Source organism: Rhinolophus sinicus, linkage group LG13 (genome assembly GCF_036562045.2).
Source record: "Rhinolophus sinicus isolate RSC01 linkage group LG13, ASM3656204v1, whole genome shotgun sequence".
Classification (NCBI taxonomy): Eukaryota; Metazoa; Chordata; class Mammalia; order Chiroptera; family Rhinolophidae; genus Rhinolophus; species Rhinolophus sinicus.
In genome coordinates, this window is record NC_133762.1 from 4,786,070 (window position 1) to 4,808,202 (window position 22,133).

At 38.8% G+C, this 22,133-nt stretch overlaps 1 protein-coding gene across 21 annotated transcripts in view; it reads right to left on the reverse strand.

Moving 5' to 3' along the window:
* The window catches only part of MEF2A (myocyte enhancer factor 2A), a 118,517-nt gene that overhangs the window by 48,883 nt on the left and 47,501 nt on the right, over nucleotides 1-22,133 (reverse strand). For all 21 annotated transcript variants that reach the window (XM_074317937.1, XM_074317944.1, XM_074317927.1 and 18 more), the window contains 2 exons: nucleotides 17,489-17,683; nucleotides 4,591-4,794 (listed from right to left, as the gene is read on the reverse strand). In XM_074317937.1, coding sequence (XP_074174038.1) covers nucleotides 4,591-4,794; nucleotides 17,489-17,542 — 258 coding nt within the window. In that variant the 5' untranslated portion in view covers nucleotides 17,543-17,683. The remainder of the gene's footprint in view (nucleotides 1-4,590; nucleotides 4,795-17,488; nucleotides 17,684-22,133) is intronic.

A 22,133-nucleotide genomic window follows, 5' to 3' on the forward strand; every position in this document is an offset into this window, starting at 1 on the left:
CCTGTCTGTTCCATTCCTCATCCATAACATGGGGGGGCGGGAACTGACGGGCTCAAAAAGGTTCTCTGAGGACATTATAACACTGTCAGAAAACCTTAACATAATGACACCTCCAGTTCTGTAAAGTCAGCGCTAGATGATCTCAGAAGACACAAGTTATTTGTTTTTCTTTTTTTGCTCAACTGGGGAATTGGAGTCCATGTCCCACGCATTCCCCCCAGACCCCCGAAATACACTTATACCCGTGCAGAACTGAATGGGAGGTAACCCATTAGAAATGTGTTCCCCAGTTTGCAACACACAATATCGGCGTACTGTTTTGAATTGATTTTCGAAAAGGTCTGAAAGTTACAATTTGTGCTTGCTCACTGCTTGACATTACTTCAGAGGAGAGATGCTCTTAGGGATAAGAATATTTTAAAAGCTGGATCACCACTGCCAAGAGATTGCATGTTAACTTGAAGTCTTTCGTCTCACTGCTCTTAGGACAAGTCAGTTCAAGCTAATACAAGATTGCTTCGGCCTCACCTCAAACGTTTCTGATTCAGTAAGTCTGAGGTGGGGCCCAAAAACTTAGCTTTCCAACAAGTTCTCTGCTCACGCTGCAGGTCAGGACACCACACTTGGAGAACTACTGATTTTAAATAACACGTGCCTGGAACGGTCACTTTTACTACCAGCTGTTTTTATTTAATAACCGATAGGTGCATCTTACATCGATTCCCTATCTTCCTTTAACATATGATTTCCAAATTCCTTTGTCATTCGAAAGCAGGCAGGGATTATTAAGACTCAAAAAAAGCAGATGTTCTTTTTTAGAATCCATTTATTTATCACTGTGCCTCAATTGCCTCAACTGTAAAATGGGGATAATAGAGGGATTTAATGAGATAAATAAAAATCCTTGAAAGAATACCAAGTCGTATTAATACTTGACAAATGTTACCTATTAATCTTATTGCAATTATCCTAATTTTCTGTTCATTATTGAGAAAAACTTATTCATGTTTGTTACATGGTACACATTACTGGTACTTGTATATGTATAAAATCTTATCTATTTATGGTGCAATGTTCCAGGGCGCCAATGGCTTCCGTAAACTGCAGAGCCAAAGGAGGGGGTGATGTTAACACCCCGGTTCTAACCGCAGGGCAGCCACTAAATGGCTACAGGACTCTGCACAAGTCATTTCACCTGAGTCTCAATTTCTACTTCTGAAAACACTTCCCCAGGATCTGAAGATCAAATGCGATAATGCAAGTGAAATTTTTTTTTCAGGACTGTAGTATTCCTGTGAAGAAAACTCCTCTATTTGGACTAGTTCACAACATATTAACAAGACAGCTAAATGGCCATGGCCCCCGTTTCACATCCTAAAACGACAGTGCGATGCCCTGAATCACCACATAAGCTATTTACTGAACATTCTCCAATGCCACCAAGTCATAGCTATTTTAAAAATACCATGAGCAGAAATATTTCCTATTCTTACAAAATGAAAGGAAAAAAATGGATACAAAAGTAATCTCGGGCATTTATTGTGTAGCAGATGCTAAAATCCTCACTTCATGCCTTAAGTATAATATTTATTTTGATGCAGAACCTTTCTGTTGGTCTGGGCTTTCATTTAGTATAAAGTCAATATATATACACACATGTGCATAAATAATTGGACTGGTGATTTTCATTTCTAGTTTCTAATACTCTAGGATAGATCTAATTCTTATTAATATAATTACACAATACAGTTCACATGTTTTTAAATCTTAATTTACTAAAAAGAAAATTGGGGTGGAGGTTATAACATTTTCTTTGTATATTTCAATTAAATTACTACTGTTTGTAGCACGAAACAAGTTTGCCACTTATTTTTGAATCAATGCTTAACCACATGAAAATATACAATGTACATCCTTGATGACATTCTTTGCAGAATGCCTCCTAATGAAATATAGGAAATAAAGTAGTAAAACTCATTTTTTGTAAACACATTCCTAAAAAGCAGGGTATAAACATCTTCAAATAAGATGTCATTTGAAACACAGCAATGATTCTCTCCATTTCAAAGACATTCAGTTAATAAGGTTCAATTTAAAGACAATCTCCTAATTTACTAATGTGTAAGCTTCTCTTCTCAGATATTAAGCTTTCTCAACATAGGCCATCCTAGGAGACACCGCAGCCCTTAATTTAAAATACTAAATGCCACTTAAATATGTAAATGCCGTTGACTAAAAAAACAGCTACATAGAAATAATTTGTATCAGCTTCAATGAAAAGGTTCAAGTTGATTAAAATTGTACGAAACTAGCTTTAAAATCGAGGTGATAAGAAACAAGGAGAGCTAACGCAGAAAACCATTCTGTGGGGGGTTTCTAATTCCCACGGTTAAAAACTGAAAGGTGAACATCACATCTCCTCTCAGTTTATCATCGCAACCTCTAATATGATTTACTCCCTGGTGCTCCCAGAAAACACACTAGATCTAACTCCACAGGCACAACACCCGTGCGTCCTTATGCTGCAGACTATGCGGGTGAACAACACGGGGCACCCCCCCTTCTCTTCACAGTGCGTCCTCAAAGGGCCTGTGTGTAGGACACCCCAGAACAGAAACGTCTACAGAAGACTCCATTTGTAGAAATCCCAGAGTAAGGGGCAATTTAGTAATATGAGGGAAAGTAAACTCCTGCTGGTCATAAAGACTAACATCTATGCAACAGGAAAGCGGTGAATCCAGGTGAGAGGCCTTAGGAAAGCTGTTCAGGAAGTTTTCAGTTAGTTTCCCTGCTGAGCATGTCGCCCGAGGAAAGAGAAACGTCGCTGACTGAGAGCTGTTGGTGCTTCCACTAAATGCTGCTGTCCTCAGCCGCGTGAGATGGCTAGAGTCCAGACACCACACCAACGTGTTAGACGTTTATAGATTTAAAATCTGCAGCTGATAAAAGCGTATCTCAATGGCTTACAAAACTATGGGTAGAAAAAAGAGTCTTGTAGCTTGAATTAGAAATCTCTAAAAAAAAAATCACTATGCAGAGTCCACGGCACATGGGAGCCCTTCAAATATTTTTGTCTAATGAACAAACGGACATCAAAAAGTTTGCTTCCAAGTACTACAACTGTTTGAAAGGAAACTACGTGAAAAAGGATACAATGGTATTCTAAACATAAGTGAGATATTTGTAAAGCACTTAAAAGGTGTCTGGCCCATAGGACTTTCTACATAAGGATTTGTCCTTACTCCTCTCTGGTAAACGTGACGTGGCTCACCACAACCTTTGTAGCTGCTTTACCGCTGCTGATAAAAAGAACTCAGACGTGTATAAACTACTTGTTAGGACTAGTTATCATCACTTTTGCATGTGGAAGAATATCTACCAAGTGTGACCACCACTGTCTGAGAAGCAAGGTTAACTCAGTAAGACCTTAACAGACAAGAAAGGCAAATTAAGCCTTGGAACCTAGCCTACCGCAACAAATTAACCCCTTAGAATCCAACGGGTCTTCTATCATTGCATCTCTGTCACTCAGAGCGTCATAAAAAACTACTGGCAGAGAAATATAAGGGAAACTTAAAACACATTCTCAGAACTATAACATAATCTGTGGAGGCAAATAAATTAGATTCCTACAAAAATAAAGGATCTTCCTCTATCTTACTTTCAATTATTCACATAAAATCTAGATTGGAACTTCATTTCTTTTATAGTTAGTTCTGTATCATTTCATGTGGTTTCAGTACTTTCACCAAGGAAATACCTAATTTAGCGAAAGAGTTTTCTGATATTACAAAACTAAGCCAAACTACATATCTTTCAAATAGTGGGGAAAAAAATTTAGACTAAAAATGAAGCAAAATGTCTAAATATAAACAAAACAGGACGAAAGTAAATATGAGGCTAATTTAAACTGCATTAGAAATATCCACGGGAAGTTACCTTTTATAAGATTTTGCAGCAGAAAAGAATTAAAGGAGGAGCATATTAACTCTCCTTTTTGAAGGTTTTGGTTTAAAAACACCATTTCTGAATAGATAGAAATCATTCTAAAGATCCCTTTCCTTTCTTTTCACTTCATTAGGTTGGCCCAATGCGAGATATACTAAAGGGCAGCAGTGTACTTTTTTAAAAAAAAGAAACTGAGGACATCCTTCCCCCACAACTAAAGCACTACGAACAAAATAGAACTATTATTTACACCATTTTCATTTCATTGCATTAGCGTTTGGAGTTGTGGGTACTCACTGACATAATTAAATGATTCAGACATTAAAACGGAAACTTCATATTGCCCAAACTGATAGTTGCTCAGAATATTAATTTACAAACTCATGAAATGAGTAATCCTAGATGAAATGGGAGATTATATTGGGTTTATAGCGAAACAGCCTAGTTTATTTTGTCTCAGCGAATAGGCGATGTTTATAACATAAGTGGGTCATCATGCAGCAACCTTTAGATCCTTCTAAGAAACGGCTCAGAGAAAACATGTATCTGTAACTGATACTTTGGATGTAAAAAGCAATCGGACGGTTCATTATTCATCCAGTGAAAGAATGATCTGTAGGTCAGGCATTGCTAGATAGTTACCTCAACAATGTCCGAGTTGGTTCTGCTTTCGTGAGGCTCATTATATTCCGTGTACTTGAGAAGGACTTTGTCCATATCAGTGCTGGCGTACTGAAACAGCTTGTTCGAGCTGTTGAAAATGATGAGGGCTATTTCACAGTCACAGAGCACACTGAGTTCATAGGCTTTCTTCATGAGTCCAAACTTTCTCTTTGTAAAAGTGACCTAGACAAGCGAAGGAAAACAAAGTGTGTTTTATGAAGAGCAGCACGTGAACACAGGCCACCTGAGGAGGAGTCCTCTTTACACTGAGTCAGACCCGGACAGTGGAGAAGGTTCCTGGCCTCCTGCTGCACGAGCCTCTCCTCCCCTATGGACACAAGTCCTGACATATGTGCCCAGGGGCGCTGGCAAAGCTGCCTCCTCCGGGGGTCTTCCTTCACCCTTGGCTGTCACTCCACTGCAGAAGGCAAGGGACCAGAGAAGGAAACCGCTGACCAGCAGCCCCTTATCATCCAGCCTAAAATGGTTGCCATGAGGAACCCCAAGGGTCTCCTCCTCCAGTAACTCATCATTACTCACACTCTTCCCTGAACAACTAAACACACCCACTACTCTAACCCATGCTCCCCGCTGCAAGCCCTTCCATTGCACCCACTGAAATTCAGTCTCGGATCAGCAAATTCCCTTATGTCCTTTAACTGTTTCTTTCTCTAACTAATTTTCGGTTGTTTCTTTTTAAATATTACATCTCCTATGCTCAATGGCCTGGAAAATATGTCCTTTTCGCTCCCTAGTGCCTTCTCTAAATTATTTTTCCTTCCTTCCCCTTCAAAAACCCTAGATATTTTCAAGGTCATGCCATGAAATTTATATACCCATCAGTCCTCCTGTGGTGGGCACCACGTGGCCCCCAGGCCCTTTCCCTCGTGCACTGATAGGTATTACCTGACTACTTCTCCTTCCAGCCCTGCTCTTATCTCTGGTGACTTCTGCTGAAAAAAATCACTGCCAATACCTTGGTGTCTCAGTTCCTTTATGTCCCAACCTCCAAATGAGCCATCTCCACCATGTCCCACGTCATACCTTTAATTCTGCCCTCACTAATAGTCACAGTACCTCCAAACTCCAGTTGCATGTGTTACACACGGACTCTCTCTCTCCAGAAACGCTTTCACCTTTATCAATCCCCCAATCATTTACTTCAGCACTGTGCTGATATCTGTTCTCATGCCCTTTCCTCCCTCTTTAGATTCCAGGACCCATTACAATTTTCACTTCCTTGCAAACACACGTAACTCCTTTACCTTTCTCTCATTAACATACTTGCCTGGACAACCCCAACCAAGGGCTGACCCCTTATACATATGCCCTGTTAGCCCTGTTTCTTTATCCAAGTAGCTCACACTCTCCTCCTGGGAACACACACACACACACACGCGCGCGCACGCACACACACACACACACACACACACACACACACACACCCCTGGTGTTCTAAATTAATGATCACAAATCCCAACTAACCCTCGACATTGCCTGACAATCCTAACTTGGCCTGTCTCATTAGCTCACTCTCCAAGGCAACTATTTCCCAGCTTCTGTCCCTTGAATTCACTCTCTGATGATAACGTTGCTCAAACCCCTGAGAAAATAGAAATGGCAAGAACTATCTCACTTGCCATCACCAAATCTATCAGTTCAGACGCTTCACCTCGTACCTTTCCACACTCTCCCTTATGGCTGTTAATGCTGACCGTTCTGTTCCTGTTGCTTCCCATATGCTTCACTCCCTTCCCCCGTCAATGGTTTCCTTCCTCTACTAGATCAAACTCGACCCTAAGCACAGAAACATGCGCTAGCATCTCCTTTGATTCCACACTTCTTCTCAAATGACCACCCCTTCTCTTTGCTCTACTTCAGGGTAAAAGTGTTTGAAAGAAACGTCTACAGTTGTCTCCAGTTTCCCACCACCTGTTCTCTCCTCGGCGGCTGCGTCTTCTGCTCCCCACGTCCCACTAAGACTTGTCAGTATCATGATCAATAACCTTCAGTTTACGCAACTCAAGTCAGTGGTCACTTTTTCGTTCTTGTCTTACTGCGTATCTCAGCTGCTTTTGACAAAGGTTACCATGTTCTCCTTCTCCCCTTTCTCTCCCCGGCACGTACGACACCACCCGGCCCTGGTTTTCCTCCTACTTCAGGGGCCGCTGCTTCTCAGCCTTAGAGCTGTTCCCTCTGAAACCCGGACCTTCACACTTGGCTCCTCCCCCTCTTCGCCCTCACAGCCCTTGCCAAGTGCAGGCACCCGGCTGCAGGAGTTTTAAAAACAACAAATGTGCTCTTTCCACAGTCTTCTTCTTTCAGCAAATGGCACCACTATCCATTCAAACAAAACAAAATGAAGCAAAAATACCCGACAGTTACCCTTGATCCCTCTTATTCCAATAATCTACCCTGCACAATCCATTAGCAAATTGTGCCAACTCTACCCACTTCCGTCTACACCACACCACCCTATGCTAACGTACGTCATCTCTCATATGTGCTATTTACATAATCGTCTCGATGGAGTTCCTACTTCACCTACAGTAGTATTTGCCACACACCTGCCAGAGTGAGATTTTTAAAATATAAATCAAAATGTGTAAGTGGGAATTTGTCATTGCACTGAAAGTGACAGCCAAACTCATTAAGCAAACAAAAGCAATGATCTGGCCTGCATCTATCCGACCTTATTTCCCATCACTCGCCATTACCTTGATTACTAAGAATTCCTCCTATAAATGTGAATCTTTGTTTTGAAATAGGCTTATAAATTGTGGTACGTGAAACATATTACCGATTTAATTTATGTTACGAAATTTAAATAATTTTTAAAATATCAGTATTAATAAAGCTATTTCAGTATTAGGAAAAATAAATACAAATGTTATTTTTAAACTAGCATTTTACTCCAGGATTATAATCTCTATAAAGAAAAAAAAAAACAGTACTAAAGGCTTAACCTACAAAACTCAGTGCCTCTACAAACTGAGACATATTTTGTTTTCATCTAACCAGTTTTTCTGATTTTGTATCAAATCTGGGCTCATCAAATATAATTCTCTGAAGTTAAAAAGTCTGGCTGCACTAGCTCTAAAAGACCTTCTATATTTCAAACCCCAAGTACTTGCAAAGGTTCGCACACTATATACATTTAGGCATGCCTTTGTTTCATCGTTGAATGTGCAAGGCCATGAGCCTCTGGTTTCTGCTCCAGCACGTAAGGAGCATGGAAGTGGCCGCTCCAACCTAACAACAAAAAAAGGCTGAATAAACTGAAAATCAACAACTCTTCTTAGATCCCTCAGAGAACTGAGTTCACAGGGCAACTTCTGCCCCCAGACTGCAGAGACAGGCAGATACCGAGAATCAGAAATTACGGGAGCCACGAGCAGAAACCAGCACCGGGGGTAGGAAAGCCTGCACTGTCATTGCTGAATTGCTGGAGGCTCAGTGTGGACAAGTCTGAAAGTTAAAAACTGCAGACGGGCCCAGTCTTAGAGGGACACACCTATACTTCTGTGCTTTCACCTCCCTCAGGTCCTCTATCGGGTCCTAATGGTAAAGATGAGAGAAAATCTCCCTGTGCTTCCAGCAGGGAGAAGGCAAAAGCAGCCATTCTCAGTTCTTACCAAGGTCTGCCCTCAACACCACCTACTGTACCAGAACCTAACTGACCAAGAAAGGGGAAACCCGACGGCAGTTCCCTCCAGCCCTCCTATCCCACCTGAAGCCGTGTGGGACCTACCAGTACACAGTCCACATTAGGGGTTCACCAAAGCCTGAACCCCCATACAGGCCTACGGGACGCTTCCGCTCCACTCACCCCTCACCTGACACCACGAACGGCCTAGTTACTAAACTTCCTTCCACCTAGCAAGCACATCACGTCTGATTTTCAACCAAGGCATACTACAGGGCAAGAGACAGTGTGAAGAAACAGAGCAAGTAGCAGAGGCAGAGTCCGCTATGGCAGGAATGCTGGGATTATCAGACCAGCAATTCAAAATAACTATGACTAACATGCAAAAGGCTCTACTGCGTAAAGCAGACAACATGCGAGGACAGGTAAAGCAGAGAGATGGGAATTCTAAAAAAAAGAATGCTGGCAATAAAAAACACTAACGTAAATGAAGAATTGTCCTTGATGGGCTCATTAGCAGGCTGGAAACTGATGAGGAAACAATCTCTGAGCTTGAGGATATGGCAACAGAAACTGTGACTACCAGAAGAAGAAAGAGAAATAACAGAAGAAATATTTGAACCAATAACATTTGAGAATTTCCCCCAAATTAATGTCAGACACCAAACCACAGATCCAGAAAGCTCAGAGAACACAAAGCAGGATAAATTCAAACAACAAACAAGCAAACAAGAAACTCCCTGAAAACCCAAAAATAATACCGAGGCATATAACACATAAACTATAGAAAATCAAAGATAAAAAAAAAAAAAATCTTGAAAGCATCCAGAGGGAAAAAACACCTTCTCTATACAAGTGCAAATATAAGAATTACATTCAAGTTCTCCTCAGAAACCATGCAAGGAGATAGAGTGGAGTGATTTATTTCAAGTGTCGAGGGGAAGAAAAACCACCAACCTAAAATGCTGCAGCTTGAGAAATTATACTTCAAAAGAAATAAAGATTTTTCTCAGACAAATAAAAACTGATGGAATCCGTTGCCAGTAGACTTGCTGTGAAAGAAGTTTTAAAAGAAGTTCTTCAGAGAGAAGGAAAATAATATTGATCAGAAATCCAGTTCTACATAAAGAAAGGAAGAGAGTCAGAGAAGGAAGACGTGAAGGTAAATTAGGAACAGTCTATTGTTGTTATTCTTAATTGACCTAACAGGTAACAGTTTGTTTAAAATAACAGCAACAATGTATTACATGATTACAGCTTAGGTCACAGCGGAATGAATGACAGCAAGGATACAAGGCATAGAAAGGAAGTGCTAGAAATACTTTGTTATAAGGCAGCTGTACTACCTGGGAAGCTTATATTGGATTAGCTGCAAATGTATATTGCAAAGTGTAGGGCAACCACTTAAAAAGAGTGAAAAATAAGTATAACTGATGTGCTAAGAAAGGAGAGAAAATGGAATCATATAAAATGCCCAATTAAAACCACAAAAAGCAGAAAAAAGAGTGTAGGAATAAAGAACAAGGGTAACAAACAAAACACGAATATGGTGTATACTAATCCAACAACATCAATGGTCACTTTAAAAGTCAATGGCCTGGGCCAGCGCAGTGGCTCAGGCGGTTAGAGCTCCATGCTCCTAACTCCGAAGGCTGCAGGTTCGATTCCCACATGGGCCAGTGGGCTCTCAACCACAAGGTTGCCAGTTCGATTCCTCGAGTCCCACAAGGGATGGTGGGCTGTGCCCCATGCAACTAGAAAACGGCAACTGGACCTGGAGCTGAGCTGCGTCCTCCACAACTAAGACTGAAAGGACAACAACCTGACTTGGAGAAAAGGCCTGGAAGTACACACTGTTCCCCAATAAAGTCCTGTTCCCCTTCCCCAATAAAATCTTTAAAAACAAAGTCAATGGCCTAAGTACACCAATTACAAATAAAGATTGTCAGTGGATCAGAAAACCACACCCAAACTACATGTTGTCTACAAGAAACCCACTTTCAATATAAAGACTCATGAAGAGCAAAAGTAAAGGGATGGAGAAAGACACACTCTACTAATACCAATCAAAAACGGAAGTAACTATACTAATTTCAAACAGAGCAGATTTCAGAGCAAGGGACATTATCAGGAATAAAGAAGGGCATTCCATAATGATAAAAAGGGGTCAATTCTCCACGAAGACATAACAATCCCTAAAGTGTGAATCTAACAACAGAGGGTCAAAATATGGGAGGCAAACTGGTAGTAAGTACCTCAAGGAGAAATAGATGAATTCATTTGTTAGAGCAGGAGACAGCAATACCCCTCTACCCAGAATGTTGGAGAGCAGCTCCAACAGGCAGAAAATCAGTAAGGACCATCATCAACTGAATATAATCGACATCTACTTTATCCAGTAAGAGAAGAGTCCGCATCAGTCTTAAGCTCACACAGAGAGGCTTAGTCAATGCTAAGACCACATTCTGGGCCATAAAACACAAATCTGAAGGAACAGAAATCGTACAATGTGTGCTTTCAGGTGACAATAGAATTAATCAATCAAAATACATAGTTAGAAAATCTCAAAATATTTGTAAATTAAACAGCACACTTCTAAATAATACAAAGGTAAAAGAAGACTCTCAAGGGAAATTAACAACTGTTTTGAACTAAATGAAAATGAAGATACAACTTACCAAAATTTGTGGGATACAATAAAAGCAATGCTCAAAAGGCTTCCCGTAGGATTGAATGCATATACCGGCAAAGAAGAATGATCTAAAATCAGTAACTAAGCTACCACCTTAAGAAATTAGGAAAAAAGGGCAAATTAAATCCAAAGTAAACCGGAAAAAAATAAAAATTAGAGCAGAAATCAATGAAATTGAAAATAAATCAATAGAGAAAAAATCAACAAAACAAAAAACTGGTTCTTTGAAAAAAAATCAATAAAATCAATAACGTCTAGCTATGCTAATTAAGAAAAAAAGAAGACGCAAAGTACTAATAGCAGAAATGAAAGAAGGGGCATCACAACTCAATTGCAGATCCCACAAACATTTAAAACATAACAAAGGAATAACATAAACAACTCTATGCCTAAAATTTGATAATCTACATGAAACAGACCAATTCCTTGAAAGACACAATATGCCAAAACTCACAGAAGGAACAGATATAGGCTTATTCAGATTGTCTATTATTGAATCAATAATTAATAACCTTCCAAAACAGAAAGCATCAGGCCCAAAATGGGTTTCCTGATGAATCCTACCAAACATTTAAGAAATTATCCCAATCCTCTCCAGTCTCTTCTTCCAAAAGACAGAAATAAAACGCTTTTATCCATAGTTTCACTTTCCAAGGTTTTAGTTACCTGTGGTCCACTGTGTGGTCTGAAAATATTAAATGGAAAATTCCAGAAATAAGCAAGTCGTAAGTTTTAAATGGCACACTGTTGTTGGCGTGATGAACTCTCGCGCCATCCTTCCTGGGATGCTACTACTCCCTCCGTCCAGTACATCCGTGCTGCACGGGCTACTTGCCTGGGGTCGTTTCGTAGCCTTCTGGGTTATCAGCGCCACTGGCACGGTACCCCAGTGCTTGTGTTGAAAGGAGTATTTTACTTAATAATGGCCCCAAAGTGCAAGAGTGGTGATGCTGGTGATTTGGATATGCCAAGGAGAAGCTTCCTTTCAGAAAAAAGGAATGTACACATAGGAAAAACCACAGGCTACGCGAGGGTTTGGTACTAGCCACAGTTTCAGACATCCACTGCGGGTCTCGAAATGTATCCCCATGATAAGGGGGTCTATGTACTGACTACAGCTTAAGATAAGACCATTCTCTCCAGAAGATTAGATATAACGAAATAAGATACAAAGCAGAAAATAATCCTTCAGAGTCTACATTTTGCCTCAATTTTAAAGTTTTCAATTAGATGTTTTTGGTTGTCATACAGAAATTTTCCTTCTAGACATCAGTTTTATAAGACATGTAAGAGTGATAGTCAGTTAACGCCTCCTAATTAGGATATTGGTAATTAGTCATTATAATACAGCTACAGTTCATAAATTTCACGTGACGCAGGTAGCACAACCTAAAATTAGGCTACTTAAAGAATACTGATTACATAATTACATATCAATATTCAACTCACTATTCCAAAACAACTACTATTTTTAAGATGAAGATATAAATACCATTAAAATGGTACAAATTCTTTATATTGATGTAATTTCAAGAGAAATTTATTTTTCAATTCAAAATGGAAGAATAAAACCATGTTTACTACACTCAAACTCACTCAAAACATGAATGAATGAATGAATGACAGTGGGTTTTCTTCAAGGAAAACAGTCAGGCCCCCAAACTACGAATTTCCACCTACCAAACTGGAGACATTCAAATGAAAATGAGAAATGACTCGGAGAATTCACATCGCTTTTTTTCACAGAAGTGGCACTGTCACAGTGCTGGAAGGGGTAGCCAAGTGTCCTTTGATTAGCACTATAAGATTCAGAAGGGTGGGAAGGCAGTGAAAGAAATGGGGGGTTGGAGAGGGGGAGGGAAACCAGTAAAGACCCTGTTTTAAATACACAATGTCAGGTGATATAAAACTAAAAAAAGAATTTTACAGAAAAGCCATTTTTTGTTAACTTGCATGTAATATCATTGCCAAAGATATAAAAGATAACTGAATGATCTAAAAAGTGAGATAGCATCACTCAAAAAAGACTCAGAAAAGAAAAAAAAGATCAAATCATAACAGAGTATAGCCACAAGGAAACTCAAAGAATCCAAACAGAAGATAAAAAGTTAAAATGAATAAAGCTGTTGGGTATGGTGGACAGATAATAAATATACCAAAATACCACAGAACAATTGGAAAAGTAAAAATATTTGTTAAAAAATAAAATGTTGAAAAGCCACACCCTTCCTACAAAAACATGATAAATAATCAAACTCATGGAACATTTCGGTTAAGGTATTGTACATCAAGTCAGTTATTAGGAGGAGAGAGAGAAAAACAAATCTCTGTCTGACGTTAGAATTATGGTAACACTCAAAGCCAGAAAATCTTGAAATAACCTCTACCATGTTCTGGGGAAAAGTAATGGGCTCCTAGGATGTTATACCTAGCTGAGTTATGCTTCAAGTATAAAGGCAACAAACATTTTCAAACATAAAAATACTCAGGAAATACAACCCCCATGAGCCCTTCTTAAAAGACAAACAAAACTACTTGCTGCAAAAGTCCAGTCATTTAAGTAGAATATAAATTGAAAAACACTGGGATTTTTTTCAATTTTGGTCAATGCTGCAAACTCAGCTTCTAAAATGCTGCATGGCACTGAGTGGTGCTAAAAAAATTTGCTCCGTAAATCCATAAACCAAAAAATAACAACCAAAAAATGCAAAAGCCACAGTAAAGAACTGGTGATAATCAATGAATCCTTTAAATTTAGATCTGCGATTAAATAACCATGAAAATTATGATTACCGAACAGAATATACTACTAATTTTTACAATTTTAAAAAAACAGCAGATTGATTCCTGACAAGAAAATGACACCGTATCTACCTCCCCCCAAATTAACCCAGTGAACTAGAAGTATTATGAATCCTAAAGAGCGGAGAAAGGTATGAGGAACTCCAGGTGTTACGCTGGAATCTGTACTGAGCGGGTAGTGCATACCGTGTATGGAGGCTTGCAGCCTAAGAAACAGCCAGCGGGGCTATGAAAAGACCATTTTTAAGAGAACCGTTTGGGTTCAGCTTGTGCCTCTCCTCTCCATGCTGGGGACACTCAATGCCTGTCACCTCACAACAGGGATTGGCAACAGTGCTGTGCAGACATGTCCTCCAGATAACATCCGGGCATCATAGAGGGACATCACAAACACATAGGGACAAACTAACCTGTGTCCCTGACTTCCCAACCACTCTTACGCAAAACCTTCAAGGTGAAGGTTGGTAGATTTCCATTCAGAGAAAGTATCTTCTTCCAGGGCTTTTTCCCCTGGGAGACTGAGTGTAAAGCTGCAATCTTTAAGGATATAAGGGGTGAAATGATTAGCTGTGACTTTTATTGATGCCTGTGGCCCTCTGACAAATTGAAATAATCAACTAAGATGGTATAAAACAGTCCAAACATACAAAAGAGGACAAAGAATAAAATCCAACTAAACTGGCAAGTCAAGCAATATTATGAGAGTGAACCAAAAAAACCAAAGTCCAGCCACATGCTATATACAAAAGATATACCTAAAGCATAAGGATAGAGTAAGGTGGAGAGCAATGGACACAATGAGACTTACCAGGAAAATTCTAGCCAAAGAAAGGTGTAGCTACATAAATGTGAGACAAAGCAGGTTTAAGACAGACCTGCCTTATTGAGGAGAGAGAGCCAACATATATTGAAAAATTCACCAAGGAGGTATAACAAACACTAATATATGACCCTAATGAATAGTCCCAAAATATATAAAATAATATGTATTAAACTAGTAAAACAGAGAAACTGACAGATCTACCATTGTGGTAAGTGTAAGTATTCTCAGGCTCAATGAGCCAAAGACAATAAAAAGCACAAAGAAGACAGATAATTGGAACACAAAATGACACTGACCTAATAAACACGTAGAATTCTACATCCAACAATTAAAGAATACACATTTATCTCAAGTCCACTTGGAACCTTTACAGAAACTGACCAGGATGTAGGAAATAAAGCAGCCGTCACACATTTTAAAGTGTTCGCAATCTCTGTAAAGGCAATATAAACCTCTAGAAAACACTACGGGAAATCCTATCATAAAAGTGTTTACAAAGTGTTTTCGTAACGATTGAAAGATACTATCTGAATGAAACACATAAAATACAGAATTAATATCTAAAGTATGTCAAGAACTTCTAAGAAAAAAAGATCAACAACCCAGCAGAAAACGGGCAAACCACTAAAACAGGTAGCATGTCACCTACAGACCAGAAAAAAATGTAAAAGAAAAAAGAGAGAAAGGGAGGGAGAGAGGGAGGAAGGTTATTTAGGGAAATACTATTCCAATGACTTGAAGTGTGGTTTTCTCCTACTAGCTCCAAACCTCCGGTAACTCAGCTCTCTACTTGCTATTACCTCCTTCAGTAACGGCTCCCTTGAGCGACCTCCCCCTGCCCCAGGAGTTTGTGTTTTCTCCATACTCTCCCATCACCTACGCGTCCTTCTTCTATTTGCCACATACTTCAATCTCCTACGTACGCTACATACTTTAAGGAGTTCCCAGGGCCTCAGCTCAGCTATTGTAGGTATTCACATGTGAAGGAACAAAATGACATCTCTTCTGCATAAAAACAGTATGTCCCCTTTGAATGCAAGAATAATGAAACTTTTAAATCAGAATCCACAAAATCAAAAGTCAGTACAATTCAGATACCCTTGCAGTTTTTGACCAATTGTGTCTGTGCCTGATCTGAAAAATAAACTGCCCAAGTCCCTCTTCTGTATCTCTTCTGCCTTCTTTGCCAAAAGCACCTGAGGAGAAATTCGGATCCCCCTGCCCCATTTCGCAGCCTGGCAAGAAGCTGCCTTACAGTTAATTCAAAGTAGGAACCGGCTAATTCTAGTTGCTGAACTAGAGCGGCAGGCTCCATCTTTTTAACCAGCTCATTTCCTTACCTTCAAAAGTTGCATTACACAGTCACATATTCCTAGCTCCCCTTTCCCTATAAACATGTGGAGTCCTTCCCACGGGTAGGCCCAATGTATCTATGCTAGATTTCAATATAACTCTACGGGATAAGGCGAGCTCAGGGGGTCTGTGTGGTTTGCTAGTCTCTGCTCATCTGTCATTCCCCAACAGGGTTTCCAGTTGACATGTGCACTGCACGTATTCACAAAGCAGGCCCCCTGGCCTCCTCTACACGGTGCAATCCTAGATCTGTGAAGGGAAGTTTATTTGCAGCCTTGCTGAGAACCATTCCTTAGAACGATGGTATGGTTGGTTGTCGGTCTTTCCTGTTTTACCCACCTTTGTAAAGAATCACACTGTGTGAACCTTCCACTTTAGCTAAGGAACCTAAGGGGCTGAAACAAGGGCCTCTTCACTTCAGTCTGTTGGCAGCCCTCCCCACTGCCACGAACTTCGGTGCCAGCTGCTCCACTGGGCTTCATCTCCAATCATATTCCTATTACCAGCTGAACTACTCCAAGGACTTTGCAGCAAACACCTTCCGTGCTGTTCTGTCCCTGGTGAGCTTCCAGAAGCCGGCTGTTCTTGAAACTGATATGGAACCTTTCCAGACACAGCATCTCTCCCTCCTGCATAGTCTTCGAATAGTAGTTCATTTACAATAGTCTATGAAATTATTTTTCCTCCTTTCTTTTCAACCAAGGAGTCGGCAAACTTTCCCTTCAAGGGTCAGAGAGTAAAGACTGTAGGCCTACGGGCCACACAGTCTGTGGGGTAACTACTCAACAATGTTGTTGTAACATGAAAACAGCCACAGATAATATATTAACCAATGGGCGTGGCTGTGTTCTAATAATGCTTTATTTATAAAGACAGCCAGCCAGCCCATAGACCACAGTTGGCTAACCCTTGCTTTAAATTTTTAGAACTTTGGTATTCATATATCAGTATCATTATAATTATCTTGAATTTGTAAGAGTTTACCGATATTTATAGTGAAAATCAACTTCAATATATTTTATCATTTAAAGCCGAGACATATACATAAATGTTTTAGAATAGTTGTCATAAGAGTTGTAAAAATAATTCATTATTTGTTGGTTAACTAGACAATTTAACTGATCAGAACACATGCATTGATAGCTGTAGTTAACTCAGGTATTACCTACTTATGAAGACAGAGGTGATGATTTAAAATATTGATCAATATATAAATAACTAACAATCAAACACAATCAAGTATACAGAAGATTAAATATGATAAATCTAAAATTTACATAATGGATATAGTGGAACTGTGGTACTTTACTTTTCTCTTATTTGCCTGTTTTTTATAATTAACACATATGATTTCTCAACTAAGAAAAAAGTTTCTTTAAAGCACACAATGAAAAGCCAAAAGTTTTGGATTGCGAAAATATTTAATTTAGTCTGGAAATAAAAATATTTAGACTTGAAATTAAATTTAAGAAAAATTCAACCATTTTATCTTACGCTCCTTTCGTAAAAAAAAAAAAAATATTTACATCGATTAAATAGGTAAATTAAAATTTTCATTTACCTGTCGGTTCCTTTCATCCATTATACGTGTGATTTGTATTTTCTTCCGCCCCATTTTCAGTCACCTTTCCTTCCTTATATTCTAAATAGTTAATTCAAAATTTAATTGTCTTCAATACCCTAATGCATTGTACACAGCTTCTATTATTTCAGCTTCTTCTAGTCCAAGGGCTCCAGGTGAAATTTTCGGTAAGATCTAAAAGAAAACACAAATTAGAAAATTTAAGTTCTGTGGGTTTGCGAATGCTGTAAATGTTATACAATTTTCAAAGCTGCTTTTATGCTGCAAGTTACCAGCATTACTAGGTGAAATTACTGGTTACATAAATGAATAAAGAAGTTGAAGCCTTGTTAACATTTCCCCCTAAAATGTCTCTTGACTCTTTTTCATGCCTCTCGTTCTGGCTAAAAGAGTGCAATTACGACCTTCGAGTTTTTCTCAGTGCATCTAATAATAGCAACAGCAAGAGCCAACACTTACTGAGATTTTTCTATGTGCCAGGCACTTTTCTAAGTATCTGATCTGTCTTAACTCATTCAATCCTAACTGCAATCCTCTGTGTTCGTTATACTCGTCATCTCACGTAATAAATAGGGTTACTGAGGCAGAGAGATTAAGTACTGAGTCCAAGGTCACACAGTAAGCGAATGAGCTTATAATATGAACTCAGGGAGTCTGGCTCCAACAACAATTCCTCTTAAACATTGTAGAATATCCTTAAAAGCTTCTGATCGCCCCCATGTCAAAAGATGGGCTACTATACTAATCTGCATCGCCCCAATCTGCCTTTTCATACTCTTCTTGCAAATCGCTGTAGCCACCAGCAAATTTACTATTTAGCAATCCACTATATACTTCCATTGTATTAGGTCGGTGCAAAAGTAATTGCAATTACTTTTGCACCGACCTAATAATATGCACTTAAATGAAATACTAATCCTTTAGCTATTTAATGACCTCCTTTATTGGGCAAGATTCAATTGGAATGTCATTTCCCGGTGAAGCCAAAACCAATTCCCATTGGTAGAATAAATAAGAGGCCCTCACTCTATGGGAATGGGTGTACAAATTCCAAGTCCATTTTCCTCTGGGTCTGTGAAACCTTCAAAAACAAGGATTTCCTATTTCATTTACCTCTATACTAGAATGACTGGCAATGATATAATTTGCCATGCTCTAAATGACAGTTGTGTGTCAAAAACCTAGTGCTTTCAAAACTTCCATAATATTTATGAAGGAATGGGGGACAAATCTAAAACAGTTACAATAATAAATTCTCAGGGGAATTTGACTGAAGTATTTTAAATATTATACGTGTATATCTATAAAACTTCAATTGTGCTGTACAAATCCAGTGTTTGATGAAATCTGGCTTTTGCTCAAAAGCAAGGAGCTTTTCCATTCTCATCACTACCTTGGAATTTCTTACATATCTTCCCTCGTTCATTCTTTTATTTCTTCAGTCATACAAACATTAATTGATCATCTATTAACAACTGATAATCTATTAATCGATCACCTACTTACAAAAAATGTACTTCCAAATATTTAACAAGGCACATAGGATAACACAGTCAAGAAAAACAGGCAAAGTTTTCTCATCTCAGAGTTCAGAGGATAGTAGGAGAAAATACATTAATCAAACCATCATATAAACGAGCTTGTACAATTCAAAATTTCGAAGTTCGTTCACCTGACCTACATTCATGAGTCAGGGAAGGGCTGCCTGAGAACATGTCTCATACGCAAACCTGAGTACGAGGGTATATGTACCAGGCAAAGAAAACAGCATGTACAAAAGCCCCATGAAAAGAGGAAGCGAGAACATCAGAGGAACTGAAAGGTGGCTGGTCACTGGTGGGAACCAATCACACCAGCAGGTGTGCTGCAGAATGTCTGTTTTCTCAACAGACAGCAATAGAAAACAACAGAAGCTCGCTTACTCCAAATCAGGTTCCTTAATCGCACACGTGACACCCAATTCTCATTATGAAAACCTGCACTGGAGGAGGCAAGACAAAGACTCATACATTTCACTGCAGAGATATTAATGCTGACACCTGTAAAGTATATGCACTGTATTATCTTGTATAATCTGCAAAATTCTGAATCCTGGAACATAGCTGAGCATGTTTCTTTTGACCATGGTGGAGTAGTAGGTTGCTTCAAACCAACCTTCCTCTAAGAACCACCAGAACAGCAACACAAAAAGTAATCTGTTTAAAACCACTGGAGAACTGCCAAGACAGTAAGAATTTGTAGGGCTGCGATCTGGAAGAAACAGATGAGACCAGCCTTTAGACTCATTTTCCCCCTAGAGTCCTTTGTAGATTCTTAAATTATTGGCTGTCAAGCGACCTATGGGTAGGGGCACAAAAATTAGATTCAGCGCCTGCCAAGGAGGAATAGCCCCAGTAAACACACCAGGAATCTGGAAGGAATCCAAAGGACTACACCCAGCTATAAAGGTTAGCCAGAAATAGACCAGGCCACACAAAGATGGGCTATAGCTTCAAATCATCTCAATTCCTGCTTCAATGAAGGTAATCTGACCTATGCACCTAGTGTCATTACCCAGCTGCATGCTAATAAAATATTCTCACAAGATTTTAGCAAAAGTAAATCTTATCAGCAAAATGGTATCGTCCAGAAATTCAAATTATCTTCTCATTTTATATAAAATGTCTAAAAAAACAAAACAGTGAAGACATGACTGAAAACCAAAATTACAAAATGGTAATAGAAACATACCCAGAGTAAAATCCAAAAAGGACTTTAAAATGTAAATGTGTTCAAAGAATTAAAAAACAAAGAATTTTAGCAGCAATACTTAAAAATACGAAAAACACAACATTGAAAAAAATAATTTAGAAAACAGAAATTAAGAAATTGGTGGAGGGGGCGGCCGGATGGCCCGGCTGGTTAGAGCGCGAGCTCTGTTAACAACAGGGTTGCCGGTTCAATTCCCGCATGGGATGGTGGGCTGCACCCCCTGCAACTAAGATTGAAAACAGCGACTGGACTTGGAGCTGAGCTGCGCCCTCCACAACTAGATTGAAGGATAATGACTTGACTTGGAGCTGATGGGCCCTGGAAAAAGCATACTGTTACCCAATAAAATTAAATTTAAAAAAATTGGTGGATGAATCCAACAATAGGTTAAATATAGCTGAAGAATCGATGGCCCAAAGGATAATAAAGAAAATACCTGTACAGAAGCTCCAAAAGACACAAGAATGTGAATACAGAAAAGACTGTGGAAAAAAATTAGGAAACATGGAGAAAAGATTCAAGATACATGTAACTGGAACCCCAGAAAGGAAGGAGAGACTATATGGGGAAGAAGAGATATTTAAAGACATAACAGTTAAAAATTCAGCAGCACAGTCAAAGGATTATATACCATGACCAAGTGGGATTTATTCCTAGAAAGCAAGGACAATTCAACATACTAAAATTAATCAATGTGATACACCACATTAAGAGAATGAAGGAGGGAAAAAACACATGAGCAGTTCAATTGATGCAGAAAAAGGATTTGACAAAATACAATACCCTTTTAAAATAAAAACAATCAATTGGGAATAGGAGGAAACCACCTCAACATAATAAAAATCATATAGAAAAATCCCACAGCTTACACCGTAATTGAAAGTCAAAGACTGACAGCTTTTCCTGTAAGGTTAGAAACAAGACAAGGATAACTGATTTTACCACTTCCATTCAAAAATGCAATAGAGTTCCAGCCAGAGCAATTAAGCAAGAAATAAAAGGCATCCAAAGTGGAAAGGAAGAAGTATAATCATCTCTGTTTGTAGATGACATGATCTTATATGTAGAATCCTTGGAGATTCCACAAATACATTGTTAGAAGTAATAAACAAATTCACTAATGTTACAAATCAACACACAAAAATCAGCTGCATTTCTATCACTAACAGTGGAAAGTCTGAAAAAAGAAAATAATTCCATTTGCAATAGCATCAAAAAGAATAAAGCACTCAGGAATTAACTTAATCAACAAGGGGAAAGACTTGTATACTGAAAACTGAAAAAAAAAAATTGTATTATCCAAAGCAATCTACAAATACAATGGAATCCCCATCAAAATCCCAATGATGTTTTTTGTAGAAATAAAATTCACATGGAATCTCAAGTAACTCCAAAGAGCCAAAACAATCTTGAAAAGGAAGAACAAAGTTGGAGAACTCATTAGTCCCTAACGGTAAAAATTTCTACAAAGCTACAGTAATCAAAATAATGTGGGACTGGCATAAAGAAAAACACGTAGACCAAGAGCTCAGAAACAAATCCATCCATCCCAAGCCCAACGTCCAAGTGTCAGAGGTCACTATCAACACAGTAAAACAGCAGTCCATAGAATGGGAGAAAATGACTGTAGAACACATTATCCGAAAGGAGATTAATATCCAGAATATACTATATTTAAAAACCTTAATACTCAACAACATAAAATAAACCACCCAATTTTAAAAATAGGCAAAGGACCTAAAAAGACATTTCTCAAATGGCCAATAAACACCCGAAAATATGTTCAACATCACAAATGTGCTCAAATGCATACCAAAACTACAACAAGATACAACTTCACACCAATTTGGATGGATATTATCAAGACAACGAG